Raw genomic sequence first — 15,578 nt, 5'->3', positions numbered from 1 at the left:
GCTACCTTCTTACTGTCTGGACTTTTAGTGTGGCCTTTAACAAAATACAAGATAGCCTAACTCCTAACAGTCAGTAGGTGATCAGCAACCCTGGGAATCCCTCTGTGCCCTGAGCTATACTCCCAGACCTATTTTTTATATATATATTTTATTTGGAAACAGCATTTCGTAAGGCTAGGCTGATATCTGAGCCACACACCCGCCACGGTCCTGACACAACACACACCATCCAGACAGGCTCACACACAAACAAATCTCCCTCGGTGTCCCCACAGGACTGGCCAGAGGCCCTCCATCAGACACCCAAATCTGATGATGTTCAAGTTCCTTATAGAAAATGCATAATTTTAGCTGGGTGCGACTGCATAGGCCTGTAATCCTAGTACTTGGGAGGCTGAAACAGAAGTATCTCAGCCAGTCTCAAGCAACCTAGTGAGACCCTGTTTCAAAATAAAGAAGCAGAGAGAAAAAGAGAGAGAGTCAGTGCAAGAGAGAGAGAGAGAGAGAGAGAGAGAGAGAGAGAGAGAGAGAGAGGGAGAAGTGTTCATGTAGAACCTACAGACATTTTTCTGAGTATTTATTTAGTGATACTGGGGATTGAACCTAAGGACAGTCTACCTTTAAGCTACACTCCCAGCCCTATTCAATTTTTTTTAAACAGGGTCTTGCTAGGTTGCTAGAAGTCTCACTAAATTGCTGAGGCCAGTCCTGAACCTGTGACCCTGTCCCACTTCCCCAAGTATTGGGATTACAGGTGTGCACTACCACATCCACCTCTTCTATATAAATTGTTTCTAGGTGACTTATAAAAACTATTACAATGTAAATGCTACCATATGACCCAGGGAAGAAAAAGAACAATTTCTGTACATATTCAAAGCAATTTTTTCTGAATATTTTCTCTCTGCAGTTGACCAAATCCGTAACGTGAAAGTTATAGACACGGAGGGCTAAGTTACTTATGATGTGATCTCTGCTTCCTCTGTGTACATGTCATGTGTGTGCGTGTTCTCGGGACAAACGCTGAGGGCAGAAATCACATCCTCCCATTTTTAGATGAATCATCAGGGCAAGCAGAGATTAAGTCATCTGTGCAAGGTCATGCAGAAGGAAAGTACCAACCAGGAAGGAAACCCAGGCAGTGTGGCCAGCTATTCAAATACCTGCAGGTGCTCGACAAGCACTCAGACCTGCAAAACACATAGTGGGAAATTTGGTAGAAGCGGGTTTGGGTCTGGAGGGCGGAGGACTGAACACGGGATGCTCCATACCACTGAGCCACATTCTGAGTCTTGCTTTTTATTTTGAGACAGAGCCTAAGTTTCAGAGACTGGCCTTGAATTCATGATCCTCCTGCCTCAATAACTAGATTACAGGAGTAGGCTGCACCCAGCAGACACCAGGTTTTAACCTTAAGCTGTGAGGGCTTTTTTTGGTGGTACTGGGGGCGGAACCCAGAGGCTTTCTACCTCCGAGCTAGACTCCCAGACCTATTTTATATATATATATATTTTATTTGGAAACAGCATTTCGTAAGGCTAAGCTTCCTGTTCCAGGCCCTTGGCTTGCCGGGGATGTGGGACTCAGGAGGGCTGGGTACTGTGGAGCAGTGGCTGAGGCCGCCTGGAGGCTCCAGAGCTGGCTCTGTGTGCCTCTGCCTTGGTGGCTGGTAGCACAGGACGGCCTCTGCAGCGGGTTTGGGAAGAGTCCTTCTCCGTCTCCGGGAGATAGGAGGCTCTTTGGAAGCTAGAGGCTGGGATTTCCAACCCAGTGAGTGCTTGCCTGGCCTCCAGGGCATGGCCAGCGGCAAGCTTGCGGGGCACCTCAGGCAGGGAAAGGAGTGGAGAAGCCCATACCCGAGTCCCAGCCCATGTCAGCTGAGTGTCTCAGAGGCCTGGTGACGGCAGCCGCAGGTAAAAACCCAGCGAGGGAGTCTCCACCAGTAGCTCAGCCCACCCAGGGCCACTCTCCTGCTCAGGGGAGGGAAGCGACTCCCACGGGCTGCTCCTGAAGTGCTCAGATGCCCCTTCCTGCCCCTAGCCTGGCGAGGACGAGGCCACTCTATAGCTAGCGTTTCTCCCACTCCCTCACGTTAGGGTCAAGGCCACTAGGGGTGCCTGGGGCAGCTGCCATGGGAGGAGGCTGCCCACGCTACACTGAGAGATCATGGGTTTCAGGCAGTCCCCCCAGAAGCAGCAGCAGCCCTTACTTGGGGACCTGCTAGCCCTAAGATGTCCCAGAGTTGAGGTTTGCATCTGTCGCTAAGCAGCGGTGCACTCTAGGTAGGTAGCAGGGTCTGCAGCCCTAGTATCCACAGCTGTCATGAGAAAGAGCCACCTCTGAGGCTGTCTCCAGCAGACCTTCTATAACCCCAGCATCTAGTCCCTGTCCACACAGAGGTCAGGAGGGCCGGAGGGACGGGTTGTGGAGATTCCTTGTGGGAAGGACTCCGGACCAGACAGGATCAGTCAGAAGCTTCTGGTCAGCGTGGGCACGTGGGATTGAGAAAAGCAGCTCACGGCCCACCCAGATCATGGCCTGCGCTTGGCATAAACCAGGCTGACCCTGCCACTAGCGTTTAGGAAGCACTGCAGGTAACCCCTCAGCTGTGGCCCTCCTCCCCCTACGTTTGGATTCCAGCCTCATGGGCCATCCCGAGTCATCTTCCAATTCTATTCCTTAATACACATCTTTGGTTTGTTTCAGGTGTTCAATCCAGGGGTTCTCTACCTCCAAGTTACATCCCCAGCCTCGTTCTATTTTTATTTCGAAACAAGGTCTTGTTAAATTGCTGAGGCCAACCTCAAACCTCATATCAGACTTTCTCAGCCTCCCAAGTACTGGGATTACGGATGTGCACCATCACACCAGGCATTAAGGCACGTCCTTCTGAAGCGCCCAATGCAAGCTGCTGAGCAGCCATCTGTGCCGCCCACTTCTGTACACCTGCAGCTGCTGGAGTGACCAGCACTGCAGGTGCTCAGCAAGCCTCCTGGAAAGACAAGCAGGATGCAGAGGAGAAGAAAACATACTCCCAGACCTGATGGCCTTGTGATGAAACTGATGAACTACCACAAGATAAAATCTGAAGAACTGCTTAAGTGAAGCACAAAGATTACCTGCAAGGGAGCACATGAGGACCTAGGAACACAGACAAGATGATCCAGAACCCAAGGCCCCAGGAAGGTACGTGAGGACCCAGGAATATAGACAAGATGATCGATCCAGAACCCAAGCAAGCCAGGGTGGTGGTGCATGCTTGTAATCCCAGCACTTAGGAGGCTGAGACAGGAGAATCACATAGGTTCAAAGCCAGCCTCGGCTACTTAGTGAGGCTCTCAGCAACATAGTAAGACCCTGTTTCTAAATAAAGTATAAAATAGGTCTGGGAGTATATCCTGGAGGTAGAAAAGCCCCTGGGTTCCACTCCCAGTACCAAAAATAAAAAAATAAAAATAAAATAAAAACCAGAACCCAAGCAACAGGAAGGCACCTAAGGACCCAGGAATATAGACAATATGATCTGGAACCCAAGGCCGCAGGAAGGTACGTGAGGACCCAGGAATATAGGCAAGATGATCTGGAACCCAAGGCTGCAGGAAGGTACCTGAGGACCCAGAAATAGAGACAAAATGATCTGGAACCCAAGCCGCAGGAAGGATGCAGCTTCCTCAGCCATCTCCAGAGCCCAGCATCTGAAACTGTTTCCAACCAGACCTCCAAGAAAGCCAAGCCCTGGCAGGCCCTCCAGCAATAACTGGAGGGCCTGTTATTTATTTTATTTTTTTTCAGAAAGCCCTACAATATAACTCTTCTACCATGCATATACTGACTCCATGCAGGAGCCCGAAACATGCAAAACTGCCACCCTACTTCAGACTGTCTTAAAGCTTTGCCAGGTACTTACACCTTGTAATCCCAGGACCTGGGAGGCCAAGGCAGGAGGATCAGAGGTTCACGGCCAGCCTCAGCTATTTAGTGAAATGCCCTGTTTCAAAATAAGAAATAAAAATAGGGCTGTGGGTGTAGCTAGAAGGTAGAGTGTCCCTGGGTTTAATCCCCAGTACTAAAAAAAAAATAAAAATAAAAATAACAGGTGTGGTGGTGCACACTTGTAATCCCAGCATTTAGGAGGCTGAGACAGGAGGATTATGGTTCACGGACATCATCAGCTATTTAGTAATGCCCTTACGGCCCTTTGCAACTCAGTGAGACCCTATTTAAAATAAAGAATAAAAATAGGGCTGGAGGTACAGCTCAAAAGTAGAATGTCCTGGGTTCCATCCCCAGTACCACACACACACACACACACACACACACACACAGCCAGGCGTGGTGGTGCACGCTTGTAATCCCCACACTTGGGAGGTTGGGACAGGAAGATCGAGCAGGTTCAAAGCCAGCCTTAGTTGGCTTAGGAGACCCTGTCTCCAAATAAAATATAAAACAGGTCTGGGAGTGTAGCCTGGAGGTAGAAGGCCCCTGGGTTCCATCCCCAGTACCACACACACAAAAAAAAAAAAAGTCCTAGGAGGCTCTCATTCTGGAGCTGAAAACTTGAGTCAAGTATCCATGAAGAAAGTCTAGGCTGCCGCCATGCCAGCAGCTCAAGAGCAGCGACCTGCGGAGATGAGGACAAGGCGCTGTCTACCACAACCCCAGGCCCCAGCAGGGGCCCACGAGAGCCTGACCCCAGCCCAGCATTCTCCTCCTCCTCGGATGTGCTACCCTGACCAGCCGCGCACAACGGGTCAACACAGCAGCACCCTTCCTTCCCAGCCACCTGCGCCCAGATCACCAAGTGCAATAGCCCACAACAACGAGTAACACCGGCACGGGAAGAAACACAAGCTTCACAGTGTGTAAGGCTTCTGCGTGAGCACTGCGTGTGATACACATGTATTATTCAACTTAGAATACTACAGTAGAAAAAAAGATAAAACTGAAAATTCAGAGGCCAAAGAAACTTTAAACTCTCAAATTCCTGTAGTTTAGATGAAGACTCTGGTGTCGACAGAGGTTCAGACCTCAGAGAGTAGCAGCAGAAGCAGACGTCACCAGCCACACCTACTCTGGGTCTCCTATGAGTCTCCATTAAACACAGTGACACCAGATGAGCCCCTGTTGCAGGAAACGAAGGCCTCGCGTCCACGCAGCCAGCCCAGGGCACCTCGGGTGGCAGGTCCTGGCACTTCAGTGAAGTGGGACACCCTAGAGCCCCCCACCTGAGCCCTTCCCCACCCACAACACACTCCACAAGACAACTCACAGGAAGAAGGGACACTTTTCTAGGACCCGGAAAGTGGCCAATTTTCTTTGAACTTGGAGGTCAGACATTGACGCTGGGGTTACCATGTTAGAAACATGAAAAGACAGGAGCACTAGGGTCACACAGAGTGCTCATGAGGGAGCCCGTCTTGAGAAGCGGCCTCAGGGAGGGCGATCACTCAGCGGTAGACAAACGGCCTTCCAACGGAATGAGAGAAGGCAGAAGTAAACGAAAGGCCCTGAGAACAGCAGGATGAAAGCGGCAGCAAACCAAGAAGAGCCTGAGGAAGACCGCCAGGGACCAGAGGGCTGCTTCTGAAGACAGCCAAGACTTTAAAAGTTCACTTTGCCTTGTATAAGAAAGTAGCTATTTGTCAGGCACACACCTGAATCCCAGTACTTGGGAGGCTGAGGCAGGAGAATTGCAGGTTCCAGGCCAGCCTCAGCAACTTAGCAAGGCCCTCAGCAACCTAGTCCAACTCTGTTTCAAGATAAAAAAAATAAAATAGGGCAGGAGATGTAGTTCAGAGATAGAATGCTTCTGAGGTCAACCCCCCCTACAAAAAAAGTAAATGCTGACTATTAAGGAACATTTGGGAGTATGAAGAAGGTGCCGCAGGGCCACAAAGTCCTCCTCGCCCCCAGTCCCCTCTCCCTTGGGGCACGGCACCACCATCATATCGTAGGCACCCCCTCCTGAGATGCATCTCACTGCACCACCCAGGCTGGCCTGAAGGCCTCTAAGGGGCTGGGATTACGCGTGCACATCACCATGATCGCTGCATGTTTTCTTTTAAGTTTAACAAACATCTTGCATTATTTAATGGCTACATAATAGCCCATGAAGAGTTATGTCATGGGATAAATAAGCACTAGACATCAGATTGCTTCCAACCCTCCTTAAACATATTAGAATGAGGAGCTAACGCTCTGCTGTGGGTAATTTTCTTAAACTTACATTTGGTTCCTTCCTTGGATGGAGACCTAGGAGAACTACTGGGTCGAAGGCTCTTAAGCCAGAAGTTACACGCTCTCTAGAGCCGGTGGGTGTGAGGGCTGAGGCTACCACGACCCCAGCTGGCCTGGCAGTCCGCTCAGGCTGCAGGCCAGAACCACATGATCCTACTTTCTTTTGGACTGCCAGTAGTGCTCCATTTATCCCCTTAATCAGCTACTTTCACCTGTGAGATGCCTGTTGAGAAACAAAGTACCTTTAACTATCAGCCTCCACCTTAGGATTTTTCTAGGCTAACGACTGGATATTCAATTTCTGTGATGTTTCACCCTCAAACAGTATAGCACCTTCTTGGAGAAATCCATATACTAAAGTTCAAACATTACTTCTCAAAAGTTTTCTGGAAGCCAGGTGTGGTGGCACACGCTTGTATTCCCAGCATTCAGGAGGCTGAGACAGGAGGATCCCAGGTGGCGGTGGCGACAGCCTCAGCTACTTAGTGAGGCCCTGTGCAACTCAGTGAGACCCTGTTTCAAAATAAAGAATACAAAATAGCCAGGTACGGTGCCACACGCTTGTAATCCCAGTACTTGGGAGGCTGAGACAGGAGGATCACACAGGTTCGAAGCTAGCCTCAGCTACTGAGTGAGGCTCTCAGCAACTTAGGGAGACCCTGTTTCCAAATAAAGTATAAAATAGGTCTGGGAGTATAGCCCGGAGGTAAAAAAGCCCCTGGGTTCCACCCCTAATACCACAAAAAAAAGTAAAAAATAGGGCTGGGGGTGTAGCTCAGGGGTAGAATGCCCCTGGGATCCATTACCAGTACTGGGGAAAAGTTTTCTGGAATTAGCCATATGAAAGTTAATTTCATTCATCAAAATTTAACTTTTCTAAATATAGCATTGTTTTATCTTCTTAAATTTATGTCCTACACATAACATCAAAATAAAACGTCGTATTCTATCCTAAAAATATTCAACTAAATAGAGAGACAAAAAGGCTACAAAGGAACAAAGCACACAGTGCGTTTTGGGTGCTGCCGGTGAAGGAGACCGACCAAGCCATTACCTTTCGCAGCTTTTCTGGGGAAAATTCTAAGCCAACCAGGAAAAGAGTAAAGAAGACCCCAAATTCTCCCAACGTCTCCACCTGTACAACAGACTGAAAGACAAGGACATGTAGTTTTAGTTTATCGTAGTAATTACACTCTACCAAGCTTCATACAATAATATGCTCAGTGTGAACACTCCCTCTAAAATAGGACCTTAAAAAGAAGCAAATTCAGGCGGGCGTGGTGGGCACGCTTGTAATCCCAGCATTTGGGAGGCTGAGACAGGAGGATCGAGGTTCAGGGATAGCCTCAGCTACTAGTGAGGCCCTTTGCAAGTCAGTGAGACCCAATTAAAAAATAAAGAATAAAAAATAGGGCTGGAGGTGTAGCTCAGAGGTACAATGCCCCTGAGTTCCATCCCCAGTACTGCCAAAAAAAAAAAAAAAAAAAGTGAATTCTTTAAATTTCCTCTATATCTGATGTGATTCTTCAGTACTGATTTCCTCCCTTTGGCTTAACTAGCAGGAGGAATATTAATTTTCATTTTATATTTTAAGAAAAAACTGAAGGTTTCATGGATGTTCAAATTCTCCATCACTCTGTCCCTGGGCTCCTGTCTTCCATCAGCCCTGTCCTCAGCCCTCGGTCACTGTCTCCATGGTCTCCTCTCCTCAGCTGTAGTCTGTCTCCACTGACTCCTGTCCTCAGCCGTCTCTTCAGCCTTCGGTCACTCTGCGTTATCAGCCCTGTCCTCAGCTAGAGCATAGCTGGGAGGTAGAACACCCCTGGGTTCAATCCTCAGTACAAAAGGAGAAAATGAAAAACAGGTATATGGACCCAGCACGGCTAGTTGCTTTCTGCCTTTGAAGGGTGGTCTGGATAACCCAATCCACCTTTTTGCCAAAAATGGAAACTTTAAAACTAAGGGGTCAGGCAGGGCTATTTTCACCCCTTCACCAAGAAATGCGTCCTTGAAAAAGGGATACTGAAGGGTGTCTTCTATGGCCTGGTGTCTAAGACTAAAGTTCTTCACTGACTCAAGCTGGAAACTTTTTAGTCTTTAAAGGCTTAGCTTCTGCATCCTGGTAGATACTAAAACAGTTCCATTTTATTCTTACCTTAATACTGTTTAGTCCTGAGGGCCCCAGAAGCACACCACAGATGATGTACCCAAACATGGTCGGCAATCCTATTGTGGTGCACAGCCAGCCACAGGGCAGGGACAGCATTCCTATGCAAACAATGTCCTAATGCAGAACAAACAAGAAGCAGAGAGACAAGATAAGGGCTGGCTGGGAGGGCAAGACAGGACAGTTCCTGGTGCCCTCCCAGGGACAAGGGGCAGACAACAAACCCAAGAGCAATTTTCACTACTGCTGGGTCACACCAAGAAGGCAAAACATTAAGCTGTATTCTGAAGCTGGGTGTGCCCCCCCCCCCCACCGTAATGCCAGGACTTGGTAGGCTGAGACAGAAGGATCCCAGATTCAAGGTCAGGGCACAATAACTTATCAAGACCCTATTTCAAAGTAAAATAAAAGACAGGGCTGAGGATGTAGCTTAGAGGTAGAACACCCCTGGGTTCAATCCCTAGTGCTACCAAAAAAATAAAATAAGAAGGATGTACTCTGGGAGTAGACAAAGTCAGCTCCTGGCAGCCTATCAGTCACAGGGAGCTCTGTCTGCTTGCTCAAACTCCGTGGGTTTTCTGTGACTTGGAGCACTTCACTTCTGCTGCCTCCCGAGCCCCGGGCTGCTGTCCTAACTCCAGCTGGCCCGCCTTCCCATCAGAGTTCATGCCGAGGGGCTGACGCAGGTGACGTCACCCATGGGGCTAAACTGCTGGGCGCGAGGGCAATTAGAAAAGGGTACTTACCTAGTCTCAAAACACTCCCTAGAGGACAATTAGAAACAGGGTACTTACCTAGTCTCAAAACACTCCCTAGAGGACAATTAGAAACAGGGTACTTACCTAGTCTCAAAACACTCCCTAGAAATTACTTACTCTTTACAGAGGGAGAAAGAAAACCCTTCCAGGGAAGACCTCCCTCACCCCATTCATGGAGGGCATGAACAGATTCAGTTCCACACTCGCCTCCCCACCCAAGTCCATTCCAACAATAACAGCACAGCAATACACCTGCTGACCTATCCGTGGATCAGCCTTTTTCTAGAACACACACACACATGCACACACAGGCGTGCACACACACCCTCTATACACACACGTGCACATATCTGCGTGTGTGTGACTAATAACTGAACTCAGAGACGCAAGGTAGCCGTTATTTTGAAAATAAATTATAAATAACTGAGAAGCTGAGGCTAGTCTTGAACCTGTAATCCTCCTATCTTTGCCTCCCAAGTACTGGGATTACAAGCGTGTACCACCATGCCAAGCTCATTTTTTTTTTTTTTTTTTTTTGTGGTTCTGAGGATGGAACCCAGGGGTATTTGACCTCCGAGCCACACCTCCTGCCCTATTTTTTATTCTTTATTTTGAAACAGGGTCTCACTAAATTGCAGAGAGCCTCACTGAGTAGCTGAGGCTGTCCGCGAACCGCGATCCTCCAGTTTCAGCCTCCCAGATGCTGGGATTACAAGCATGCGCCACCACACCTGGCTTTCTTTTTTTTTTTTTTTTTTTTTTTGAGACAGGGTCTCACTATGTTGACCAGTTTGGTCTCAAGTCATTCTCCCGCTCTAGCCTCCCATAAAAATAGTCTTTACAAAGCTGAGGCTTTAATCCTATCCCAATAACTTTCAAAAGCCTTCCAAATTCAGAAAGTCTTCCAAATTCTCAAAAACAGAATTAAAATTCACTTTAAATGTCAAGTGCCCTTTTCCTTTAGAAACAACTAAAGCCGGGCGTGGTGGCACACGCTAGTAATCCCAGCATTCGGGAGGCTGAGACTGGAGGATCGCCGTTTACAGACAGCCTCAACTACTTGGTGAGGCCCTCTGCAACTCAGTGAGACCTGGTTTTAAAATAAAGAATAAAAAAAATAGGACTGGGGGTGTAGCTTGGAGGTCGAATGCCCCTGGGTTCCACCTCCAGACCCGCAAAAAAAAAAAAAAAAAGGAACAACTAAGAGTTATGGGGTGGGGGGCGTCTGGAAGCACAGCTGCTGGCACCGGCTGGCAGAAGGCGATGCCCGGGCGCTTGGTCCTGCAGAGCCGGCTCGGCCCGGCTGTGGAAGGGCAGGCGGGGCACAGCTTGCCTTGATGAAGTGATGGTCGGCGCGCGGGATGGTGGCGTCCCGGGGCTTCGTCAGAACATACTGGTTGTTCTGAGAGTCGATCAGCATGCTGAGGCCCAGGCCTTCCTCCACGTCCCGCTTTGTGATGTTCTGCTTGGAACTGGCCTCTTCCTCCTCCACCCGCAGAACTGCCTCAAAATTGACCCCTCTGACCTGCAATAATAACCGACATCATGCAATCAGACTCCACCAAATGCTTTCACATTTGATGTTTATTGAGGAAAGGCTGAATGAAACAACAGCAGAAATGTTTCTGCATTCTGGCAAACCCAACAAGAGACGGATCTGTGCCCATGAGGACATTCATTCAATCTGAGTTTAAGGAGGAACAGTTATGATTTCTGCCCCTTTCAAACATCCAGCTGACCTCATTCAGGGCATATTCTTTCAAGATTTGTAGCCCTTACTTAAGCTGTACTTGGGTTCTTTGACCCAGAGTTGGTGCAATTCTAAACATCTGTTTCCTTCACTCTGTTTCAAGTCTCTCCCTTCTTGCCACTGCTCCTATCCAGTTTACTACCCTGCCCTTTTGTAGGTCTGCTCCAAGACCCACAGTCAGTTTTAGTTCAGTCTCAACTTTTCCTTAAGACCTTAACATGCAATAGGCACCAGCCTGAGCCTGCTTCTGTCTAACAAAAGGCCATCTTTTTGGAGTTTTACAGACTTCTCAGTAGACTGAAGCCAAAACCCACCCACCCAAGTTTCCCTGAGACCAGCATCCCTACCCACATGAGCAGCAAAACTGGAAAATGGAGATCACCATGGAGACTAAACGCAGCTCTTAACCAATGAGTGGGAAATGAGGGTAGCTCACTGCTGAAGGCCGTGTAAAATGATTTCACGGGACACAGGAGCATCTTAGTTGGCCCCTTATCCCTTCTAAAACAGCACGTGACAGTGTCAAGGACACACAGCCTCTGGGAGCCGCTGGACAGAGGAGGGCATGACCCACATTGCTGCTTACTGATCGGTTGTCATCGAAGGCGTGCTCCTCGATCTCCTCCTCCAGGCGGTCTGCGGCCCTCCGCACGTCTTCGAGGATCTCATCCAGCACGGACAGACTCTTGTTTTGGTGCTGCATGTTTTTAAGGGCTTCCACTTGGTGTTTCTCGGCAGCCAGAAGTTCCACGTATTCCGTCTCTTCCTATTCATTTGTAAAAAGAGTGAGATTCATTAAGAAATAAGCCAAGATACAACCTCCTTATGCTCACTCAGGTTCTCTGGGTCAACAGCCCCCTGGTGCATGTGTGGCTCTAACTCTGTCCAGAGAGGGAGGTCAGGGGTCCTAGACCACAGGAACGAAACAGATCTTAGCAAGATAGGAGGGGAGTCACACACATACACACCAAGCAGCACCCCTCCATTGTCAGTCACAGCTAAAAGCCAGTGGCAACAATTGGATACTTAGCTACTTCCTGAATTTCTAAGCAGGAACTAGACAACTCCCAACTAGAAAAGAGAACCATTTCAGGAAAACACAGTCGGAAATGTCAGTTACCCTGGAAAGTAATGAGTGCTGCTAGTAACAGAATTTTTTTTTTTCGTGTGTGTGTGTGTGTGTGTGTGTGTGTGTGTGTGTATGTGTGTGTGTGTACTGGGGACTGAACCCAGGGGCATTCTACCTCCAAGCTACATCCCAACCCTAGTTTTTATTCTTTATTTTGAAACAGGGTCTCACTGAGTTGCAAAGGGCCTCATCAAGTAGCTGAGGCTGTCTGTGAACTGCAATCCTCCCATCTCAGTCTCCTGAATGCTGGGATTTCAAATGTGCACCACGCCCGGCCTGAAAACAGATTTTAATGGATATACTTTATATAATCGCATTTAATCAGTAACCTTACTTTAATAATATTTATCACTTCTAAAGGGGTGGACCTGGCTGGGGCAAGGCACTGCTGGCCAGCACCTAGACAAGTATGGCTACCTCCAGGGCCCAGAGAACGCTAGCCCCTCCCTGGTATCTCTAACACTGCTACAGCCGCCACCCTGGATGACTGCAGAGCCTACAGGGGGAAGAGGAAAAGCTGAAGCAAGCTTGGGTGCTGGGGCTGCACAAGCCTGGACCCAGCAAGCCTCCCTACTGAACCAAGGCGTCTTCATATCTCGACTGTCCCAAGGACAACATCTGCACGAACAGTGGGAAGTCCACCTGGGAGCCGGAGATATCGCAGGTTTCCATAGTGATGGGTGGCCGGCTGAACCAAGGCCATCAGAGCCTGGCCATGTTCTTACCAAAAGCTAAACCCACCACATTCTGGTAAAGAAAGTTGAAAATCCTTAAACTTCCTTTACTTTTTCCCCCTTTCTGTGGTACTGGTCATTCTACCAAAAAGCTACACCTCTCCCTATTTTTTACTTTGAAACAGGGTCTCACAAAATTGTAGAGGGCCTCTCGGGAGGCTGAGACCCGGAGGATCGCGGTTCGGGGACAGCCTCAGCTACTTAGTGAGGCCCTCTGCAACTCAGTGAGACCCGGTTTCAAAAAATAAATAATAAAAATTAGGGCAGAGGCTGTAGCTCGGAGGTCAAATGCCCCTGGGTTCCATTCCCAGACCCGCAAAAAAAAAAAAAAAAAAAAAAAAAAAAAATTGTAGAGGGCCTCACTAAATAATAAATCTGACCACAAACCTGCAATCCTCTTGTCTCACCCTTCCAAGTACTGAGATTATAGACCTGTGCCACCATATCTAGTTCTACTTTTTAAGTTATGTAATAACACCATAATTTTTTCCATGAAGCTGAAACAATACTTTGTATATACAAGGGTGTGGCATGGTACTTGGCATATAATCAATGCTGGTTGTTGGTGGCACAGGTTTGTAATCCTGTACTTGGAAGGCTGAGACAGGATCACAGGTCTGCTGCCAGCCTCAGCTACTTAGTGCAACTTAGTGAGACCCTATTTGAAAATAATAAAAAGAGGGCTGGAGGTGTAGCTCGGAAACAGAATGCCCCTGGTTTAAATCCCCAGTAGTAGGAAAAGAAAAAAAAAAAAAGCAGTATGAGTAATACCACACTGATAACTGATAGAGTAACAGTTTCTCTATTATTTATTTATTTATTTATTTATTTATTTATTTATTTATTTTAGTGGTACTGGGGATGGAACCCAGAGGCTTTCTACCTCCAAGCTATACTCCCAGACCTATTTTATATTTTATATGGAAACAGGGTCTCACTAAGTTGCTGAGAGCCTAAGTAGCTGAGGCTGGCTTTGAACCTGTGCAATCCTCCTGTCTCAGCCTCCCAAGCGCAGGTATTACAAGCATGCACCACCATGCCCAGCTTAAATTTCTCATTTTAAAAATAGAGAGCCGGGCCAGCATTTGGGAGGCTGAGACAGGAGGATCCAGGTTCTCCACCAGCCTACTTAGCGAGGCCCTCTATTTAGTGAGATCTTGTTTCAAAATAAAGAATAAAAAATAGAGCTGGGGGTGTAGCTCAGAGGTAGAATGCCCTGGGTTCCATCCCCAGTACCCAAAAAAAAAAAAAAAAAAAAAAACACTTGGACCTAGGCATGGTGGCACACACTTGTAATCCTAGTACTTGGGAGGCTGAGACAGGAAGATGGCAGGTTCCCAGACAGCCTCAGCAACCTAGAGAGGCCCTTAGCAACTTAGAGAGACCCTATTTCAAAATAAACAATAAAAGGGGGCTGGGGTATAGCTCAGAGGTAGAATGCCCCTGGGTTCAATCCCCAGTACTGCAAAAAAAAAAAAAAAAATGGTATGTACGTATGTCTGTCTGTACGAATGTCTGTAGGTATTTCTGTATGTATGTATGTATACATACTTGGTCAAAGTCTTGAACTTGAGTATACATTTGTGTAAAACTAATTTTAATACTTTTGTTTTTAATATATGGACACTGAAGAAAGTCAAGCTTTATTTACACTGAAAGGAATTCTGTCAGGAACAAAATGTCAGCTAGGGGCTCTCTCTTCAGGACAGACAGCCATGTTCTGGGAGGTGGTACCGCATGGCGACTGGGTCACGGGTGCACACCGGTCCTCTCAGACTGAGCCTGGCAAGCCGCCAGCAAGCAAACCTCCCAGCCCACCACGGCCCGTGTGGCCTTGTTGGCACACGAGGCACATGGCTGGCAGCTGGCTCCACATTCATCTATTCATGCAAGGCAGGCACTGGGGGCTCCCAGGACGCAGGCCCACCCACCGGGGGACCAGGCCAACCTTGATGGCGGCCTCGCGGAGGGCCTCCAGCCGCTGCTTGCTGCTCTCCTTCATGTTGACCACATCTCTGTAATCGCCCTGCAAGGCTCGCTGCAGGCCATGGATGGCCTGGAAGACTGAATTCTCACTTTCATTCAGCTCTTTCTGGAAAATCTCAAACGTGTGCACCTGGAACAGCTTCTCTTCGTCTGAGAGGCCAGTGTCTTTCTCCACTGCTCTGATGGCGCCTTTCAGCTTGTTCAGAACCACACTTTTCTGCCGCAGGAGCCCGGTGAGCTTCCTGCAGCTGTCCAGGGCCCACTGCTTCCTCTGGGCGGTGGTCGCCCCCCTCCCGCGGTGCAACTTGATGGCGTGCTTTGCCACCTCCTCGTGCTCTGCGGTGCTTGCCGTCAAGCAGAAGAACGGGAGCAGCGCCCAGAAGAGACCCTCTCCCCACACCCTCATGATCCAAGCGCGGGGTATGAGGACGAGCAGGCCAGACTCCAGCGTCGGCCAGCTTGCATTTTAGATGCACATCGTCAGCTGAAAAACAGATTTCTTGTCACAAGAGCTGAAAAATGGCTCGCTGCTATTAAAGTATTAATTACATTCAGAAAATTATGACTTTTTTTTTTTGTGTGTGTGTGTGTGGTACTGAGGGTGGAACCCAGGGGCTTTTCTACCTCTAGGCTATACCCCAGACCTATTTTATACTTTATTTGAAAACAGGGTCTCACTAAGTTGCTGAGAGCCTCACTAAGTAGCTAAGGCTGGCTTCGAGCCTGTGCAATCCTTCTGTCTCAGCATCCCTGGGATTACAAATGTGCGCCACCACGCCCAGCTAAATTATGACCTTTCTGCAGAAAATGTTATTTT

General features: G+C 48.3%; 1 protein-coding gene across 1 annotated transcript in view; it reads right to left on the bottom strand.

The window, feature by feature from the left end:
- Positions 1 to 15,167, bottom strand: part of TMCO3 (transmembrane and coiled-coil domains 3) — a gene marked incomplete at both ends in the record, with an annotated part of 45,392 nt that extends 30,225 nt beyond the window's left edge. The window contains 5 exons of the mRNA XM_080720004.1: positions 7,292 to 7,384; positions 8,393 to 8,521; positions 10,496 to 10,687; positions 11,499 to 11,678; positions 14,724 to 15,167. Of these exons, the coding sequence (XP_080576130.1) occupies positions 7,292 to 7,384; positions 8,393 to 8,521; positions 10,496 to 10,687; positions 11,499 to 11,678; positions 14,724 to 15,167 (1,038 nt within the window). The remainder of the gene's footprint in view (positions 1 to 7,291; positions 7,385 to 8,392; positions 8,522 to 10,495; positions 10,688 to 11,498; positions 11,679 to 14,723) is intronic.
- Positions 15,168 to 15,578: the final 411 nt, after the last annotated feature.

This window comes from Muscardinus avellanarius (assembly GCF_963383645.1).
Source record: "Muscardinus avellanarius genome assembly, chromosome: 2".
NCBI classification, from domain to species: Eukaryota; Metazoa; Chordata; class Mammalia; order Rodentia; family Gliridae; genus Muscardinus; species Muscardinus avellanarius.
This window is presented reverse-complemented; position numbering and strand designations above follow the sequence as displayed.